Source organism: Tursiops truncatus, chromosome 20 (genome assembly GCF_011762595.2).
Source record: "Tursiops truncatus isolate mTurTru1 chromosome 20, mTurTru1.mat.Y, whole genome shotgun sequence".
Lineage (NCBI taxonomy): Eukaryota > Metazoa > Chordata > Mammalia > Artiodactyla > Delphinidae > Tursiops > Tursiops truncatus.
The window spans coordinates 40,640,303-40,662,136 of NC_047053.1; the positions used below are offsets into that span (position 1 = coordinate 40,640,303).

At 36.0% G+C, this 21,834-nt stretch overlaps 1 protein-coding gene and 1 pseudogene across 11 annotated transcripts in view; one reads left to right on the forward strand and one right to left on the reverse strand.

Annotated features, from left to right (window-relative positions):
• The window catches only part of GPATCH8 (G-patch domain containing 8), a 98,464-nt gene that overhangs the window by 12,432 nt on the left and 64,198 nt on the right, over nt 1-21,834 (reverse strand). For 9 of the 11 annotated variants that reach the window (XM_033848329.2, XM_033848327.2, XM_019939480.3 and 6 more), the window contains 2 exons: nt 16,145-16,216; nt 9,704-9,847 (listed from right to left, as the gene is read on the reverse strand). In XM_033848329.2, coding sequence (XP_033704220.1) covers nt 9,704-9,847; nt 16,145-16,216 — 216 coding nt within the window. The remainder of the gene's footprint in view (nt 1-9,703; nt 9,848-16,144; nt 16,217-21,834) is intronic. The other 2 variants (XM_073798443.1, XM_033848328.2) reach the window with 2 other exon arrangements.
• LOC109550614 (large ribosomal subunit protein uL23 pseudogene) lies at nt 18,766-19,282 on the forward strand (annotated as a pseudogene).

Genomic DNA, 21,834 nt, shown 5'->3' on the forward strand with positions numbered 1-21,834 from the left:
CGCTCTCTTTTTTTTTTTTTGGCCATGCTGTATGGCATGCAGGATCTTAGTTCCCCAACCAGGGACTGAACCCAGGCACCGGCAGTGAAAACAAGTCCTAGCCACTGGATCATGAGGGAATTCCCGGAAGTCTCATTCCTTAGAGAACCAAAAAGCCTAAAAATTTAAACCCCTTACTCCTGAACAGAATTGGGCCAATGGCGAAAAGGATACTGACCAGAAACTTCTCAATTTCCCATCTAAAAAGTAATTTTCATAAAGGTACAAGGCCCTCAATACAGAATCAGATTTTCCAGTTGCCTATTTTATTCCAAAAGGCTACCAAGCTTGGCTCATATGCCACTGAATACCCGTATGAAATTCTCTCTGTGTGTGACCTGTACTTTTTACTTTCCACTTAAATTCTGAAGAGGAACTCAACTTCAGATAGCTTTTTCAAGGCAAGAATAGAGGAGCAACATAACTGTCAGAGAAGAGACAGAGTTCAAGTAAGGAGACCAAAAAGTACAGATGTGTCATCAATCCAAAAACTACTTTCAAAGGCTGAGCAAATTCCATACTGTACACACAAATTCAAGTTAGACTCCAAACTAGCACACAGTCTAATCTGAATGGATCTAATTAATCATTTAAGGTGACTCCAAAGCTACTATGTCCTTATATCTGAAAATTATAAAGTATGCTTTCTGAAGAGTTACTAATAAATTTGCTTATTTATTAATACTTATTAATATAAATTTAAGCCACATAACACATCTTTAGCTGAAAAATATTTGATTCAAGGGAAAGGAGACCAAACCCCATTCATAATGAAAGGGTTTGAAGATCTTGTTTTCCTGAAAAACAAATAGCATATTTCCAAAAAAGTATACATTTGTGACAGAGAACATAATTTCTCACTGATTTTCACTCACATGGTAGCTGGGGTTTCTATTAAATTTCCCAAAAGACCAGTAGAGGGAAGAACTTAACAAATAACCCAGCTCTTGAAATACCCATCCACAGTTGGGCTAAAGACCACTTCAAATGTAAATGACATTCTAGTTCTTAAAACCAGCTAAACAGCACTGTGTTGGCAGAAAAATATCTACTCCAGACACAAAATCCTGCTCCACTATCCATCTGCAAACAAATTAAACCAGAGAAATGAGAATCTGGTAAATCTTACCAGGTTTTCAGTGTAGGTGATATATTTGTCCACATTATCAATAATGTGGAGTGTCAATAGCAAGAAGTGGCACTGTGTTTGAGCTGGGAATGAATGAGACAGTTTTCCCTATCAACAAAAGATAACAAGGATCTCAGTCTAATAAAATACTTTTTATATCTTTTGATGCTACTCTTCTCTTGAATCACAACAAAATTTTATGTTAGAAGCTTATATTTGATTGAGTATACTTTACTAGGAATAAATCTATTATCTTTCTCAAGTATTTTAAATCTATTATTGCAATTTAAAGAATAAAAACATTGCTTCCATGTGAAGGGAATTTCAGGCACCAGAAAATAGGCAGAGAGTATTTTCTATTGCCACTAAAAATCCTATGTTCTAATATTTACTCAATTCTAAAGAGAAACCTAATTCTGTCTCTTCAGGGTCAGATTATCTGTGATTTCTTTTTCTCACCAGATAGCAATCTCACTCTCCCAGAGATTGTTCTTAGTTTTCCTTTATAACTAACCCTGCAATGCACACACCATTGTCTATATGGCACAAAAGAGATGTTCAATAAACATTTATCAAACTTGTTTCAGTTTTAAAATCAGTTATTGGGAAAGGGAACACATACATACTTTTACGTATTATTTGTTGGTTACGAACAGAGATGGAAAATGGTGATCAAAGAAGCAGTGGTTGCTTGCAACTCAATCTGTTTTTCTGCCTAAACATGATCCAGCCCTTTCTGAACTCAACTACTCTCTTTCCATTATGTCAACAACCCCACATACCCCAAATCCACGGCCTCTTCTTCCCACTGTTTCCTGCCTCTCTCCAATGACATAACATTAATGAGGAACTCCTTTCCCCTCCAAAACTGGAGTAGTCATGCTGTAGTTGCTTGGCCAGGTTACCCACTTCAAGTCTCAGTGTTTGATGCCTCTGGATGAGACCAGCCAGAACATCGCCATGTGATGAGGGAGGGAAAAGACCAGCAGAGAACACAGAAAGCCTCAGCGTTAAACTACTCACAGAAAAAAGATTATAGTTGAAAGGTTAAGGAAATCCAAGTTACTGGGCACTGAGGTGTAAATTCTTCTTTTAGCACATGCATATCAGTAAGTGATGAAAATGAGTTTTATTCAGTAACAGAGAAAACCAAATGTTTGGTAACAGAGAAAACTAAACACTAATGATGATTACAGATACTGAAAAAACTCAGAAGGGAAAAAGAGAAGTATACATTCTTTTGGCTAGGTAACAGTAGTTCTAATAGTCATTTATAGCAATACCATTTGTGCCCAATTACTCTGAAACACAATGACTTAATATCATTTGGTTAATATCAAGTTAATTTGTCATAAAATCACTGTTATATTTGCTTTTATGTTCAGAAATAACAGCAAAAAGCCTTAAAAGTATGTTATATTCTTTAATAGCACCAGGTGTATACTGCTTTAAGGTATTTTTCACACACACACACACACACACACACACACACACACACACACACACACGTATTCAATATATGAAGTCACCATCATCACTACCAAAATTTAAGTTTGATAATGAAGTTGTTAAAAATAATTTTATTGATATGTAATTCATGTATCATAAAATTCACCCATTTAAAGTGTAAAATTTAGTGGGTTTAGCATATTCTCAGAGTTGTGCAACCATCAGCACTATCTAATTTTAGAATATTTCCATTATCCCCCAAGGAAAACCCATCCATTAGCATTCATTCCTCACTGCCCCTTTCTACCCAGTCCCTGGAAACCTGAACTATATTATCCATAGATTTGCTTATTCTAAACTTTTCATATAAATAAAATCATACAACATAAGGGTCTTTTGTGATTGGTTTCTTCCGCTTAGCATAATATTTTCAAGATTCGTGCATGTTGTATTTACCAGTAAGTCATTCTATTTTATTGCTGAATAGCATTCCATTGTATAGTTGTACCACATTTTGTATATCTATCCATCAGTTGATGGATATTTTGGTTGCTTCCACTTTTTGGCTATGATGAATAGTGCTGCTGTGAACAATCTTGTACAAGTTTTTGTGTGGACATATTTTCATTTCTCTTAAGTATGTGTTGGTCATGTGGTAGCTCTATATTTAACATTTTGAGGAACTGTCAAACTGTTTTCCAGAGGGGCTGTGCCACTTTATAACCCCACTAGCAGTGTAGGAGATTTCCAATTTCTCCATATCTTCTCCGGCACTTACTGTGTCTTTTTCATTTTAGCCATCTGAGTAGGTGTGAAATGGTATACCACTGTGGTTTTGTGGATAACAAGTTTTAAGTATATCTACATAATCCTCTAGAGATCATATCTGGAGGCAAAGATTTGCCCTCTAGGTAAAATCTGAAGGAGCATAATTCGTTAAGAGTTGCTTAGGTCCAAAGCAAATGGAACAGCAGCATCCTAGTTCAGAGTTCTCTTTTCAGTACTGTTGCTCACAAACTTATCATCATTCCTTAAGTTGCTTTAACTTTTCAGACTACAATAGAACATACAGGCTCATCCCAGAATCTCTGCCACAGTGCATCACTGTGATGAATGCATGTGTATAGAAGCAGAAAACCAGTTGAAAGCTACAAAACATAAATTAGGTAGAATCATTTTTATTCACTTTGGAATTGTGTGTCAAGATAAAGAACAGAGTTAGAAATACATAGTATGAGAATACAGGGTTTACCAGCAACCTTAGCCCCCAAAGGGTCTGTTTAAAGTTACCTCGGCTCACAAAAGCAGACAGCTTCCCTAAACAGATGCAGAGTTTTCCAAGGTTAACTAGGTTGTGAGAGCAGGGTGTAAGGAACCTATTCTCAACAAAAGCAGAGGTGGTGGGTATATAAGATTTAACAGGTGAAAAGGCTCAAATCATGCTCAGTTGTTGGAAGACTGGCCAAATGATGTCAATTCTCTTATTAGACAAAACAGTCCCAAAGAAAATGGTATCCCACAGTGTACAAAATATCACTGAACCTAAAATTTTCACCTCTCTGATACAGGTTATTAAAATACAACTACAATATGCTTTAGTTCTGAGATACATTCCTCTCTTCACACTTGCTTTTGCTTCTCAAAGAATAATCTCTTCAGAAGTGAACTGTGCTATTTAAGTCAACATTTATGAAGCTTTGGGATTCATAAATACTTTATGATTTTCCTAACCTGTTTCACATCTTTACAATAATCAATTTATGGTTTTCTAAGTATAAACATTCTATAAACACCCAAAATATACAGCACCTATGAAATATCTTCATTGGTATCTGATCTTAGGGATTTCACTTCTTAGAAAGGTCCTTTTCTTTTAGCCCTAGAATTATCTTTTCTCACTTTGCCTTTTTAATTTTGTTTTTACTTCTGCGCTGCCCCCCCCAACACCTGCACTGAATATCAAAGTTGCACTGAAAAAGGAATACAGTTACATTTCATCAGATCTGCAGTGGCTTCCCAGAGGTTCAGTTGGCTCTGGTGTGCTTACTGTCCTGATGTTACATGTGCCAAGCATACAGAGAATCAAATGCATCGAGAGGCAAAAAAATCTGACCAGTCAATAGTGAACCTTCAAGTGGAAAGTAGTCCAAACTTGAATGAAGTTTATGTGAAGTCCAAAAATGATCATTCCTTCTATCACCAAACAATTTCTCAGAAAATACTTCAATTCAGAAGTATTAGACAAAGTTTAGACAAAGTTAACTAAACCATGTAGTAGCTATAGATTCTATTCTGTACAATTCAGAATAGAGAAATCACTAATGGCTGCTATAGCTTGATTTGTTTTAGTTCAGTCATTTATAAAGCTCAGGAAACCACTACTTTTACAGATAAAACAGACCTTCGTATTTCTTTTTTTAAAAAATGTACTGAAGTACAGGGGTTTTCATACTGAAGCTACCTTAGCAAAAAGAAGAGGCAGGCTGAAAGCATTCTTTCCTCTGATGGAGATACTGATTCTTTGTACAAGTTAAAGGAATTTCTCAAAGCTGCTTTACAGTACCAGATTTTGATATTGGATTGGACTACCACAGATGGTTTTGAAATTGCAAGGAAATTGTACCCAACACTAAGGAGGAATAAGAAGGCATCTTTTCAATGTGCTACTTCCCTAGTGTCAATGAGAACCTGTGGGAGCCTGTGTGGAAAAGAAGGAAAGGTACAGGCCTGGGTCACAAATTCAAATGTTTAGAGGGATTTGGTAGGTAATGTAATGAGTCTCACAGGCTTATGTAAGAGAAGAGATGAAGTGGAAACCATATCTAATTGGAGAATGAGAACATGCCTTTCTAAAGAGAAGGCAACTAATCAGCTTTACCCAACTGTTAAGTTGATATGCAGGCCCAATGTTCTCAGATGTTTCAATTTTTCAAGATAAGCCAAAGCCTGAATGATATAATATCTCATTTTAAAAAGTTGGAAACCAACTGAAATTAAAGGAGAAAAAAACTGACACTACAAAGACCAGGCAAAATACAGCTGACCCTTGAATAACATGAGTGTGAATTGTGCAGATCCACTGATATGTGGATTTTTTTCAACAGTAAATACTATAGTACTATATGATCTGGGGTTGGCTGAATCCACAGATATGGAACCACAGATAGGGAGGAACCTCAGATATGGAGGGCCAACTATAAATCATACACAGATTTTCGACTGCCTGGAAGGGTTGGCACCACTAACCCCCGTGTGGTTCAAGGGTCAATTGTACATCTGTGGGACAATTTGTGATCTCTAGTTTATGTACCGGAGGCTAGTGAGGAGAGCCCCTTAGTGGCACAAATAAAAGAGAGTAAGACTGGAAGAATCCTGAGTGGGTAATAAGGCACCAAGAAAGCAAAAGCAAAACCAAAACACACCAGCATTAAAATAAGGCACCGAGCACTGTGCTGCTACAAATTTACCTCTGGGAAAGAGAATATTCTTTGGAGTTTGAAATTTAAACCTTGCAAGACTAAAGAAATGGTTTCCATTGTTATATTCATTAGCAGATATGTTCTTTAAAAAGATATGCAAAATAAAGAGGCACGAAGGTAGAGACGGAAAAATGTTTAGTTTCAAAGTCAACTTTAACTTATAACTAAGCCAACAAAGGTAGAAGATGAATACTAATGTTTATTGAGCACTCAGGCATATCAGAACATATATAAAAATGAATCATACATTGGGTTATCCCTTGAGGAATGGAAGGCTTACCCTTGAAGATTTCAAAATGTATGAAATTATCACTTTTAAAGAGGATTGAACTGCTAAAAAGAGCCAAAATGTCTAATTAGGTTTTTCATCTCTGAAAATCAAGCTGGGTCTTAATATCTGTGTATTAATGACTCTCTTCACAAAATATCTTAGAAAATTTGAGAAAAACGAGTGAATAGTGAGATGCACACAGCACCAAAGGGCAGGGGGGATAAAAAATCACCACAAATAAGGGTGACCACATAGCTCCTTTTTGAGAGATTACTTGTGCTTAATAAAGATAAGGGCATGTTCAGGATCCTGCCTACACTGGTAAGTTTACCACTAACATATTATTTCTCTGGAAAATTTTAATGGTGAAAATTTGATGAAAGATGCAAACTAGGGATTACTAATATAGGGTTGAATGTACTTACCTATTATCTCAGATTCATAATAATCCTGTGTGCCTTCCTGGAAGACAAGACAGGGTGTCTTTATGATTTTAGAGCATAAATTTGGAAAATGGTAGGTCCATTTGTATGGTAAGTTCATGTCCGTCAAAGAGGAATGAAAAATAGGACCTACCTCCTCCTCTTAGGGATTACTTAGCTGTGTTGTACCAAGGTCAGTTAAAGTCTCCTTAGAAATTCTAAGGGCAGGGAAAAGTAACTATAAAAAATTCAGTACTATGCATTTTTTTGTTTATATATTTATAGCATTCTGTTTCAAGATTCTACCACTTGCATTGAGAACAGTATAAAGAAAGATGAAAAGCCTACATTTTAACCAAATAGAGAACACTACCAAAAAACAAACAAAATAACAAACTTATACCACATCTGTTCTTTGTTTAAGAACAGCCCACCTAAGATGGGCTTTTGATCAAGGTGAACAAATAAACTTACATGCATTCATTAATCACACCAGCTAAAGACTTTTTTCCCAGACCAGGGATCACAGATATATTCTATATTAATGGATAAGGTAGTTCAATATAAGAAATCCTTAATTTTGTATTTTCATTTTGATGATAATCTAAAAAGGAGTAATAATAATAAATATTTGAGATCATTTAGATGAGAACACAGAAATGTTCACAACATAACTGGGGACTTAAAATGAAATTGACTGGTTTGTACCAAACAAAGGCCAAACAATACCACAATATCACATGTATTTGAAAGTTTTTCAGTAGTCTTAAGAGAACAGAGTTTCTCAACCTCAGCACTACTGATCAACATTTTGGGCCAGGTAATTCTTTGTTGCAAGGAGCTTTTCTGTGAATTGTAGGATGTTTAGCGGCACACTTAGTCTCTACCCACTAGGTGCCAGTAGCACCATCTCCCTAGTTGTGATAATCAAAAATGTCTCCAGACATTGCCAAGTGTCCCCTGGGGGACAAAATCTCCCCAGATGGAGAATCACTGCAAAAGAGAAAAGTGATGAGAGAACAGAGGCAACACAAGGTGCACAGGAGAATAAACATGTCAAATTCAAATGAATCAGTTGTAATAATTTCTCCTACTCTCAAACTGAGAGCACCATCACTAAAACATTACCATCCATCACATTAATGTTGTCAATGCGAATTTTATTAGTTCCGTATTTTTGCTCAGATTTAATTTGTAAATCTGTTTTGCTCTGATAGAATTTTTTCCCCTTAAAAAGCAAGTCTATACATGATTCAACTTTGAATCACACTTTTCCTGGTTCATTATTTTCTAATTGAAAGGGAAGTCAAGAAACTTCTTTCAACTAAAAATGTAATCTTTCTAATTGTTCTTTTTTGGTGCCTAAAGTTTCCTCTGGAATCTTTTCATTTTTAAAAAAAATTTTATTTTATATTGGAGTATAGTTGATTTATAATGTGTTAGTTTCAGGTGTACAGCAAAGTGATTTAGTTATACATATATCAATTCTTTTAATTTATCATACACAATTCTTAACCGAAGAAATTCTCAAGAGCCCAAAATGGTAGATAATGTATTTAGATGCTAAATATCTTTGTTAATTCCTCCAAACAAACAAAACAAAAACAAAACCCCAAATCTGAACTACACACACACCAAAAAGCTGGAGAAGTTACTGGATAAGCAATATTCACTGTTGCATTTGTCTTTCCTGACAGATGATTCTTTGAAGTAGTAAGGTAATTGCTAATATATCTTGTCCATATATATGCTCTCTAGATTTCTCTTCCTCAAATCAAGTAGAGCTGACAATATATTAAAACAATGTCCAAAGTTGTATAAAAAGTTGAAAAGCTGTCTTCAATATAACTCTATCAGTGGAAGAATCTTAAACTGGTTAGGTGTAGTTAAATGTGGAAAAAGTATAAGACCACAACCAGCTTACAAACTATTCCTGTGCCAGTAAAAGAAAACTTAGTCAAAGCTCGCCTTTTATGTGCACTAAAATCTTATGGTTGGTTGGAAGATGAAACAAAGGTTAAAAAAAAAAAAAGTTGGTTTGACAGGTCCAGCTTATGAGAGCATTCCAGTAATGCTCATAAATCTTACAAATTTAACAACTACAACCATTGTATCCCCAAAGACTTAGCAAGTTCTGCTAAAGTCACCTAAGATCAAATGGCTCAAAATTCTTTAATAAGTTAGAATTGTTCTAGAGATGTAAAGATTCATTTCCTCCTTCTAAAATCCCCCAAGGGAATTATTGCCGCCTTCTTTATGCCAGTACTAGTTAGGAATAAGTTCCTTTTCTAAATCAGTGAAAGAAAGAAAAAAAAGAAAGAAAGAAAAGAATAGAATAGAAAAGAAAAGAAAAAGACCATAAAGAAGGTGTAATTCATTTTTCAGCAAGCTCTTCAACATGCAGCATCAGAATTTTCTGTTGAAGTTAAAATAGCATCTAACTTGATTTTCCTCCTCAAAATTTATCTATCCTCCAAGGTATACCAAGTAACAAAATGACTTACTGATAGGAAATAACCAATACAGCATGAATTCTTAGATACAGAAGAGGAAATGACCACAGTCTGAGATAACTATTCAAACTTTAACAAGTTCAGAAAGGGGGAGAAAGGGAAACAAAGCTCCCAGTGATCCTTAGTTGAAAAATACAAATTTAGAAACCACTCAAAGCCAAAAATTTTATGCACGATTTATGAAGCTCACAATTCTTCACTCTACATACAATCTTGGAAGGATGAGGTCAATGTCAGGACTCTGTCACTGGAGAAAAGTCAAATCAGTCAGATGACCTCAGATAAAGACAGGCAGATACAAGAAACCATAGTCAACAAGTTTTTTGGGGTACACTCATAAAATGCAATAGTTATAACAAATAAAGTATCTTTTTCTTTGTTAGAAATTAACTGTTCCTCACCTGCTTGTGTGCATGATCATAGGAGTTGATATGGTTGTCAAATTCCTGATGTTTCTGATATTGCTTATCACAGAGTTCACAGTAAAAGTTGGCTCTGAGGTCTTCCAACGCTTTGGCAATTGCCTTCTCTTTATCAACATAATCCTGTAAGAACCACAAAATAAAACAAAAAATGACTTGGTAGAGTTTTAAGTGAATGTTATAAAAAAGTTGTCTTCCCTGAAGAGGGAAAAAGGGCTTTTCATAACATTTTATGGTACCAGTTAAAGTCAGACAGAGCAGAAGTAGCAATATGGTGCGGTAATTAGCGTGTGGTTATACTAACGGTTGTCTTCAAACAAAGTTCAGAGTTTAACTTTACTTTCTCTTTTGGCAGTGTGGTGGACTAGATACTGTGGCATTCCCTACTCCTATCCCTGGCTAAAAACCCCTCAACTAACCAGATATATAAAACACAATTTTCACTGCACTGCAGGAACCACAGAGAGAAAAGTAAATCCCCAAGAAGGGCAATCAGAGAAGAAAAAACAAAATTTAAAAATCAGCTATGACCTGAAACTGAAATCAGAGCTGTGATGGGCAAGTGCTCTCCTTAGGACATGTGGGTGACACTCGTGCTTGAGGTTTAAGCAAGGTGGGGGAACTAAACTTGAGAAGCCTCACTAGTAAGGAAAAGAACCTGGAAGTAGGCTGGAAATCCCAGGATCTCTGGGTCTTGGCAGTGGGAATAAAATATATTCTCAGAAAGCATCCTCAATTTTGGTCCCAAATTTTTTCCTAGATTAGGATCAATAAAATATGAGTTACAATCAAAGATTACTATACACACAAAAGGAAATAAATCTATCACAAGCAAGAGTCACAAAAAATAAGCAATAGATTTAGTTCCCAAGAACTCAGATTTTGGAATAGTCTGTTACAGAATATAAAGTAACTATAAAATGTTTAAAATATAAAATGGAATTACAAAAATTAGCAAACATAAAATACTAAAAAATCAAAACCAAAAAAATAGGCAGACTGCAGAAAGAACCAAATGAGATTTTTACAACTGAAAAACCTAATTGTAAAAAATAAACAAAAAAATTCACCAACTATCTAGGGGATGGGTTAAAAGACAGTCAAGATACAGCTCAAAAAAATGTAGCAGGGTGGTGAAAACGTTCTGCTATTAGATTGTAACAATGGTTGCATGACCTTGTGGAATATACTAAAAACCACTGAACTGTACACTTTAAAAGGGTGAGTTTTATAGTAAGTGAATTATATTTCTATTGATATAATGGCTGAGAATTTTTCAGAACTGATGAAAGACATGACTCCGGAGGTACAGGAAGCACAGGTATACCACACAGGCTAAATAAAAATAAGCACCTAGAAACACTCACTGAGTCCCATAACTATGGGAGCAAAGACAATGAAATCATACTACTACCCAGAAAAAAATTAAGGATCACCCACAATCAGATTGACAGAAGATTCAAAAGCAACATCAAAAGATGGAAGATAGTATGCTTTGGTGTGTGAGAGAAAACATTTTCATTTGTATACCAAATGAAAATATTTTTCAGAAATGATGAAATAAAGGTACTTCCAGATAAAAAGAGAATTTACCACCTACAGATTCATTAAAAAGGAACTTCCTAAAGCAGTATTTCTGAAATCATAGATTGTGACCCACTAGTGGGTCATGACATTGATTTCGTAGATTGTAACAGGCAGAAAAAAAGGAAAAAAAAAAGAGTAGAAAAATACAGAGGATATTTCACATAATAAAGGTAAATACTGTCTTCTAAAACTTTTGTTTCAGTTGTGTTTGTGTGGTTGTAATACTAAAAATATTCTTACTGAGGACTTGAAAGTCACTGTTTTAAGGAAGGAAAATGATGCCAGACAAAAGGTCTGAAATACTAAAAGTAAGTGGTAAGAAATGAAATTAATAAATATACAGATTAATAATCACAACAGTAACAACACCACCTAGCTTGCAGGATGGAAAAGAGTTAAAAAAAAATGCTAGCAGACACAGCCATAGATAATAGGAAAGGGTGTTTGAAATTAAAGCGTTCTAGAGTCCTTCTACTGATTGAGATGGAGTTAACTTTAGACTTTGTTAAATTAAGCATAATTTGTATTAGAATTCCAAGGGTTGTTATCAGAAAAATAGGAGTAGCAAAGGGGGAAAGATTAAGATAACTTCAATTTTATAAAGGTAAGACAGACAACAAAAAACAGGAAAATAGAAAGTAAAAAGATGTAAGAAACAGATTTATAAGTAATCACAAGAAATGTAAAGTATTAAAATAAAATACTGTCAGAAAAACAAATCCAACTACATGCTGATTATAAGAGATATCCCTAAAACATGAGGACTTAGAAAGTTGAAAGTTAAAGGACAGAAAACGATATGCCAGGCAAGTTACTAACCACAAGAAGCTAGAGTAACTATTAACGTTCAACTTTTTAGACTTTATAGCAAAAAGCATTACTTGAGACTGTGGCCAGCTATGGGGTTAAACACTACAAGATTATTCTCCAAATAAGATGCACTGCTAATTTTGAAAAGCCAACACAGATATGTTGGTCATCTATTAGTCTTAATGAGGTTTTGGCTCAAAACTGTGGGACTGATCCAAAGAAGTGGTCCAATTTGCCTCAGCAGTTCCACTTAAAAACTAGACATCTCAAAGCAAGTTGAGAATATTCATTTGCTATAAAGCAGCACAGAAGAATGAGAAGGGGAAAGGAATGATAAATGATTCCTTGCTAGCCTTCTACAGCAGGGTAGATAAGTAGCTCCTTCTAGTTAACAGACCTAAAGATAAATCTCATTTCAAAGGCTCTACAATCTGCCTTTCTTTTATTCAGTTTAGTATCTTTTGGATACACTTTCAAAGCATCTCTATCATCTAACATCTCTCCACTATTTCTCACATGAGCTATTTAATCAGTATGCAAGAGAAGGCTGATGTATTTTGTGGAATGCCAGTATTGAACTCATTTGGATAAATTAGTTAAAATTGAAAAGTGAATATATAACACATTATGATTTTTTTCCCTATTCGATCCTTCTCAATAGTTTTCTCTCAGCATCCTGGGCAATTTCATGTTGTCTGGCTATTAAGCTCCGCAATGGGAGAGGCCACAACAGTGAGAGGCCCGCGTACCGCAAAAACAGAAAACAAAAAAACCACATACAATCCAATTAAATATTGATTATAAGAGATTCTTTATTGCATCTCAAGTCTTTCAAAGGGAATCACATTCTTTCTTTCTTAAATACTTTCTTTGAAATTTCTTTTAGAAGAGTCTTCTGGTGGCAAATTTTATCCAAAAATTTATCTATTTTTAATCTCTACTCTTTTTTTTTTTTGCGGTATGCGGGCCTCTCACCATTGTGGCCTCTCCCGTTGCAGAGCACAGGCTCCGGACGCGCAGGCTGAGCGGCCATGGCTCACGGGCCCAGCCGCTCTGTGGCATGTGGGATCTTCCCGGACCAGGGCACGAACCCGTGTCCCCTGCATCGGCAGGTGGACTCTCAACCACTGCGCAACCAGGGAAGCCCTAATCTCTACTCTTAAAGATATTTTTGCTGGGTGTGCAATTCTAGGTTGATGGTTGTTTGCTCTGAGCACATTCAACATTCCATTAGATTATAACAGAATTGACACTGTATTCTGACTTCCATGTTACTACAACAGTTCTTCAAAGATTGTGTATTTTTTATGGTATTGTACAGTTTTACCAGGACGTGTCTACATGTAGACTTCTTTTTTATCTTGCTCGAGATTCATTAGGCTTCCTGAATTTGTGAGTTGTGTCTTTCATCAAATTCTGGGATCTCCTCTTTGAACACTGCCTCTGCCCTATTCTTTTTCTTTCTTTCGTTCTGGAACTCTGTCTAGACACATTAGAGCTTCTCATTCTTTATCATCTAACTCTTCACGTATTTTCCATTTCTCTCTCTTTCTTTCTTGCCCTCTCTCTCTCCATTTTTTCCTGCATCCTGATACGTCTTCAGATGTGTTACAATTTAATATTCAACTCTGTGCAAAATGCTATTAAATCCTCCCATTGAGTTTTTATATGGTCTCTTGCCCTTTACTCATGATCTCAATCCCTTTTTATTCTTAAACATATTAAATATGCTTGTTTTACACACTGTAATCTGAGCTGACAACTCCAATATCTTAAGTCTTAAGGGGTCTGACTCTACTCTTCTTTTTTCTCCATTAACTCTAGCCCATAGTGTCTAGTTTCTCAGTTGGATTTGTGATATGACTATGATCTTCTGTTTTGGGGAGCTTTATCTAGGATTTCTTTTCTTTTCTTTTTTTTGGCTGCATGGCTTAGTTCCCCAACCAGGGTGTGAACCCAGGCCACGGCAGTGAAAGCGCTGAGTCCTAACCACTGGACCACCAGGGAAATCCCTAGCTAGGAGTTTTTTGAAGCCTAACTTGTTCTAAAGAAGTTTGAATTTTCTTCTTCCCAAGGGCCTGAGACCACTTTACCATATATTTCATTTACTCTTAAAATGTCATAATTTTATGTCCCACTAAAAAAAGAAAAGAAAAAACTTCTCAGCCATCATCTCTTGGAATCTATCCCATTTCTCTCTCCTGTTGGGACTTTAGTAATATTGTATTAAGCTGTCTGGATATTACCCCATTGATCTTGGATAGTCTGTTCTGTTTTTTTACTTTTTCTTTCAACTTCAGTTTGGATAATTTATATTGACTTGTCTTCAAATTTACTGATTCTATCTTCTGCTGTGTCTAGTCTGCTGATAAGCTCATGGAGAGAATTCTTCATCTCTGATACTGTGTTTTTCCTTTCTCCCTGGGTGATTTAATCAATTTCCGTGACTTCATCAATATGCTAGACATCCCCAGTCCAATTATTTCTTGCTGAGACCAACAAAAGAATGCAGAAATAAAGAGGAAAAGAAGTGGGGAAAAGGGAGGTGGAAAAAATAGAAAGGACAAAATGAGATGGCAGATTTAAATCCAAATATACTGGAAATGACACTACCTATATTTAGATTAAATACTCCAATTAAGAGAGACTGGGGTGGGGGGAAAGATATTGGAAGACTAGATAAAACACCTACAAATAATCCAACTAAATGTTGATTATAAAAGCTAAAAGAGGGGCTTCCCTGGTGGCGCAGTGGTGAGAGTCCACCTGCCGATGCAGGGGACATGGGTTCGTGCCCCAGTCCGGGAAGATCCCACATGCCGCGGAGCGGCTGGGCCCGTGAGCCATGGCCGCTGAGCCTGCGCATCCGGAGCCTGTGCTCCGCAACGGGAGATGCCACAAGGGTGAGAGGCCCGCGTAACACACACACACAAAAAAAAAGGCTAAAAGAAAAAGGGTGGAAAAAGACATCAGAAAATACACTAACCAAAATAAAGCTATCAAAATTGATATCAGACAAAAGAAACTTTAAGGCAAAACTATCACTTTATAATAACAGGCTCAATCTATTAACAATTATAAAGTTGTATGCAGCTTCAAAATATATAAGCAAAAATGCCAAAGCTATAAGAAGAAATGGAAAAATCCACCATCAGTGGGAGATTAACATTCCTCTCTCAGTAACTGATAGTTCAAGCAAGCAAAAAAATTTAGTAAGAGTATAGCTGATTCAAGGAATACAATTAACAGTCTCAAAACAAATAGGATATGTGTAAAACTGCAGCCAACAACTAGAGGATACATATTCTTTTCAAGTAAACACAGAGCATTTAAGAAAACTGACCACTTTAACACATTTCAAACAACTGGTATTATTCTCTGTATTACAATTAAATTAGAAGTCAGTAATACAATAATCAGGGGAAAAAACAGTCACATATTTGAAAATTAAGAAATACTTTTAAATAACTTAGTGAAGAAGAAATCATAATCAAGTAGAAAATATTTCAAACTGAGAGATAAAAATGACACACCTCAACTCCTAAGATGTAGCTGAAATGGTAATACTGAAGTGAAATGGGAGGGGAGGGGGAAAGGGAGGTAGAGGGTGGAAGCAAGGAAAAGGAAGGAAGGGAAGGAGGGAGGCAAGGACGGTGTAAAAACTGGAAAAGATGATGCTGAAATGTCACTATCTGCAGACAGTATGTACAAAATCCAACAAACTCTTCAGATAATAAACTCTTACCAAACACTAGTAATGGAAGCTTGCTGGATACATAAAAAACAAACTAACAGAAAACAACAATACCAGGATTTCTGGTATGAATGTGGCAACACAGGAAAACAACTTTCTTTTTCTCTTGAATACCACACAAAAGCAAAATAGTGATATGATCTGGAGAATGAGAAAAGGCATAAGAGAAGTATGTGAGGAGAAATGAAGCAGAAGCCATTCAAGGCCAAGTGAGCAGTGAAAAAAGGCCAGCAGTAGCAGATTTTCAGAAAATGACAGCAAAAACATACTTCAAGTATGATAAACGGCTCACTTGAAGTGATACACCTACATCTCTTGCACTCATCAAGAATTTCTGAGATCTAGAAAAAGCAGAGGGAAGAACTTGGATTGGAGCAATGGGAGACATCCCTTCAAACATACAAATATCCAAATCCCTTCAAATATACAGGCCAAAAACCCAAAACCAAAACAAAAAACCCCCACCACATGCCTTGATCTACATGTTGAAGGGGCACATTTTGTGCCAATGAAAACAGTCCCAAAACAGTGGTCATAATCAACACTGCAGTAAAGTTATTGAATCTTAAAGGTAAAGAAAGACTCCTCTGAGCAGCTAGGTAAAACCATCAAAGGGAGAAATTAGCCCAGCCTTCAATTTCTTCAGGATTATATTCAATTCCTTCAGGATTATATTCAATTCCAGAAGCCAGTGGTACAACACTACAAGATATCTAAGGAAAGAAAGTATTAACCAAGGATTTTGTAATGTACATATATTTATATATGTGATTGAATTATTTTTATAGGTTCATATAACATATGAGATTATATAATCTCATATTATAAATATATAATATAAAATATCTCATATATTATATATATTTTATATATATATAAATAATTCAGGAAATATTGTTTGTACAACCCCCTTTAAAGAAGTTACTAGGAAATAAACAGCAGAAGTGATGAGGAAAAACTCAACAGAAGGACTGGAAGCCTGCTTTGAATACATTTACATGTAGAATTGAGGTTAAAAGAAGTGGGGCTACTAGGGTATCAGATTACAATGTACATGTTACACGCCCTCACAAGAAAGAAATGGTATAACTAATATAAGATGGGGAGGGTGGTAGAGATAAGTAAATGGGAATTAGAATTTGCCTTTCGTTACAACTATAATAGACGTAAAAAAGAACTCCATTTAAAACTGAAAATTATGTAAGTATTATACAACCATATTTAATTGTACGCTACATACACACTAAGTTTACTGATATTAGGTGGTAGACGAAATGAAAGGGAGGAAAAGAGGAAACAAGGAAACTTTCTCCTGCTTACAGTATGAAAATGATGGATACTCTCTAAAAGAAATAAAGAACGAAAGGTAATTTTGTTAAGTTATAAAGGTAATTAAAACAAAAATATAATCCAACCTATATCCACCTATCTATATCTATCCATCTATCTATAGCTTTATCTACCTTACACTCAGAGGAGAAAAACAGAGCACAGAGTCAGCGACTTAAAAAGATAAATATGAACTAAACATATCTGTCACATAAAATATAAAATATTAACTAAAAAAAATTTTTCATACTGTAACACAAAGCAAAACCCAACTCTATGATGATCATAAGAGGCACATTCAAAACAGGGTGATTCAGAAAGACTCAAAAGGATGGAGACATACTAAGCAATACATATACAAAAAATGAAAGCAGGAGTCAGGGTTTTTCAATCAAGGTAGAATTTACATTAAAAGCTTTAAACAAGATAAAGGTACATAATGTCAATGAGGTCAACTCATGGTATCTAAAAATCTTAATATCTAACTATCATAATCTAGCAGCAACATCCATAAAACAGAAATTAGAGGAGATTCAAGGGAAACACATGAACATACTAAAGCAAGGAGACTCAAATCATCTCATTACATGACAGGTCAAAGAGATAAAAAATAAACAAGGATGCAGAACACCTTAAGGATATTTTAACACAGTTATGTGCCTGAAAATAGGGCATACATCTTTTATAAAAGTACTCATAGAACACTCACCCCAAAAGACCCTACTAGGCTACAGAGGAAACCATAATAAATCCCCCAAAGAAGAAATAATATGAGCAACATATATGAACACAGTACAATGAAACTGGGAATTAACATTTTTAAAAAGGCCTTTCTACAAATCTGAAACTAGAATATCTAGGGAAAAAATGATAACGACAACATTATATATCAATATACACAGGCTACAGGTGAAGCAGTGTTTAGGAAAAACACACGGGTTTAACTACTTTAAAGCAATCAAATAATAACAAATAAAAGCCATACCCTGGATAAACTCTCATACATGTATACCAGGAAATATATGAATCCATTTATATAAAAGTCAAAAACAGTTAAATTAAACAATACACATTTAGGGATATGAAACACATGGTAAAACCATCTTAAAAAGGAAGAGAAAATAAAAGAGTTGATAACACTTTCTAATTCATTCCATGAGACCAGTATTACCCTGATACAAAGACATCACAAGAAAACTACAGACTAACATCTCTTATAAATATAGATGCAAAAATCCTGAACAAAATGCTAGCAAACCAAATCCAGCAGCATACTAAAAAGATTATACACCATGACCATGACCAAGTAGGATCTATCCCAGGAATGCAAAGGTGGTTCAACATATGAAAATGAAATCTATATAATATACCACATTAATGGGGGTGGGGGGAACCTCATGTTATTTTTTTCATAGATGCAAAAACAGCATTTGACAAAATGTATCACCCTTTCATAAGAAAAACACTCAACAAACTACAAATAGAAGGGAACTTCCTCAATCTGATAAGGGCATCTATGAAAACCCCCCAGCTAACATCATACTTAAAAGTTAAAGACCCCCCTTTTCACGAAGATGGCGCCGAAAGCGAAGAAGGAAGTCCCTGCCCCTCCCAAAGCCGAAGCCAAAGCAAAGGCTTTGAAGGCCAAGAAAGCAGTGCTGAAAGGCGTACACAGCCACAAAAAAAAGAAGATCCGGACGTCACCCACCTTCCGACGGCCCAAAACACTGCGGCTCAGGAGGCAGCCCAAATATCCTCGGAAGAGCGCCCCTAGGAGAAACAAGCTTGACCACTATGCCATCATCAAGTTCCCCCTCATCACCGAGTCAGCCATGAAGAAAATAGAAAACAACAACACACTGGTGTTCACTGTGGATGTCAAGGCTAACAAGCACCAAATTAAACAGACTGTGAAGAAGCTCTATGACACTGACGTGGCTAAGGTCAACACCCTGATCAGGCCTGATGGAGAGAAGAAGGCATATGTTCGACTGGCTCCTGACTATGACGCTTTGGATGTTGCCAACAAAATTGGGATCATCTAAACTGAGTCCAGCTGACTAATTCAAAATATAAAAGTTTTCACTTAAAAAAAAAAAAAGTTAAAGACTGAAAGCTTGCCCATTAAAATCAGAACAAAGATGTCTCTTCCCCTCTACGACAGAGCTATCTGCTCTTGTCATTTCTACTCAACATTATATTGGAAGTTCTAAGCAGGGCGATTAGACATGTTAAAAAAAAAAAAAAAAGGCATCCAGATGGGAAAGCAGACGGGAGAAAGAAGGAGTAAAGCTATCTTTTTTCACAGATGATATGGTATTATATGTAATAAACCCTAAAGAATTCACCAAAAAAACCTACTAGAGCTGCTAAATGAGTTTAGCAAAGTTGTAGGATACAAGATCAATATAAAAATATCACAGTAGCATAAAAAATGAGAATTCTTAGGATTAAATTTAACAAAAGAAACAGAGCTTAAAAAAAACATTATTGAAAGAAATAAAGAAGACGTAAATAAATGAAAAAACATCCTATGTTCATGGACTGGAAGACTTAACATTGTTAAGATGGCAATACTCCCCAAACTGATCTACTGATTCAACATAATCTTTATCAGAATCCCAGCTGACTTCTTTGTAGAAATTGACAAGCTGATTCTAAAATTCACATAGGATTACAAGGGACCAAGAACAGCCAAAACAATCCTGAAAATGAATAAAGTAGAAGGGCTCACACTTCTCAATTGCAAAACTTGTTACAAAGCAACAGTAATCAAGAGAGTGTTACTGCAAAGACATAAAGATCAATGGAATATACCAATAATTCAGAGGAAAAACCCCATATATTTATGGTCAACTGATTTTCGAATGGCCAAGACCATTCAATGGGGATAAAATAGTCTTTTCAACAAATAGTGCTGGGACAACTGGGTAGGCACATGCAAAAGACTGAATTTGGACCCCCTACCAAACATGACATATAAAATTTTTAAAAATAAAATTTATTTATTTATGGCTGTGTTGGGTCTTCGTTGCTGTGCGTGGGCTTTCTCTAGTTGCGGTGAGCGGGGGCTACTCTTCGTTGTGGTACGCGGGCTTCTCATTGCCGTGGCTTCTCTTGTTGCAGAGCACAGGCTCTAGGCGCGCAGGCTTCAGTAGTTGTGGCACACGGGCTTAGTTGTTCCGCCACATGTGGAATCTTCCCAGACCAGGGCTCGAACCCGTGTCCCTTGCATTGGCAGGCAGATTCTTAACCACTCCGCCAACAGGGAAGCCCACATGACATATAAAAATTAATTCAAAATATATCAAAGACCTAAATGTTAAGAGCTAAAACTATAAAACTCTTAGAAGGAAGCATAGGTGTAACTTTTCATGGCCTTGGATTAGGCAATGGGTTCTTAAATATGACATCAAAAACACCGGCAACAAAAGAAACAAAGATAAAGTGGACTTCATCAAATTTTAAAACTCTGAGCACCAAAGGGCATTATCAAGTGAAATGACAACAAAAAGTGGAAGAAAATATTTGCAAGTCATACACCTGACAAGGGACTCATTCCAGAATTCATATAGAATTCTTATAACTCAACAATAAAAGGACAGCCCAATTTCAAAAATGGGCAAAAGATCTGAAGACTTCTCCAAAGAACATAGTTAAAAAGGCCAATAAGGGGCTTCCCTGGTGGCGCAGTGGTTGGGAGTCCGCCTGCCGATGCAGGGGACATGGGTTCGTGCCCTGGTCCAGGAAGATCCCACATGCCGCGGAGCGGCTAGGCCCGTGAGCCATGGCTGATGAGCCTGCGCGTCCGGAGGCTGTGCTCTGCAACGGGAGAGGCCACAACAGTGAGAGGCCCGTGTACCGCAAAAAAAAAAAAAAGGCCAATAAGCACATGAAAAGATGCTTAACCAAAACCACAAGAAGGTACTACTACTTCACACCTACTAGGATGGCTATAATAGAAAAGACAGAAAACAATAAGTGTTGATGAGAATGTAGAGAAATTGTAACTCTCATATAGTACGAGTGAGAAAACAAAATGGTGCAACCATTTGTGGAAAAGAGTCTGGCGGTTCCTTAAAAGTTAAACACTGAGTTACCATATAACTAGCAATGCCATTCCTAGGTATATACAAAAGAGAATTGAAAAATATATTCACACAAAAACTTGTACAAGATATTCAAAGCAGCATTATTCATAACAGCCAAAAAGTGGAAACAACTCATATGTCCATTAACTGATGAATAATTAAACAAACTAGTATATTCATACAATGCAATATTATTCAGCCCTAAAAAGGAGTAAAGTACTGATACATGCTATTTATATGGATGAACTTTGAAAACGTTATGCTAAGTAAAAGAAGTCAGATACAAAAGGCCACATATTGAATGATTTAATTTATATGAAATGTCCAGAATAGGCAAATGTATAGAGACAGAAAGTGGTTGCTGGGGGAGGGAGAAGAGGGGGAATGAGGAATGACTGCTAAAGGGTACAAGGTTTCTTCTTGGGGTGATGTAAATGTTCTGGAATTAGTGGTGACAGTTGTACAACATTGTGAATATGCTAAGTCACTAAACTCTATATTATATAATGGTTAAAACAGTGAATTTTATCTCAACAACA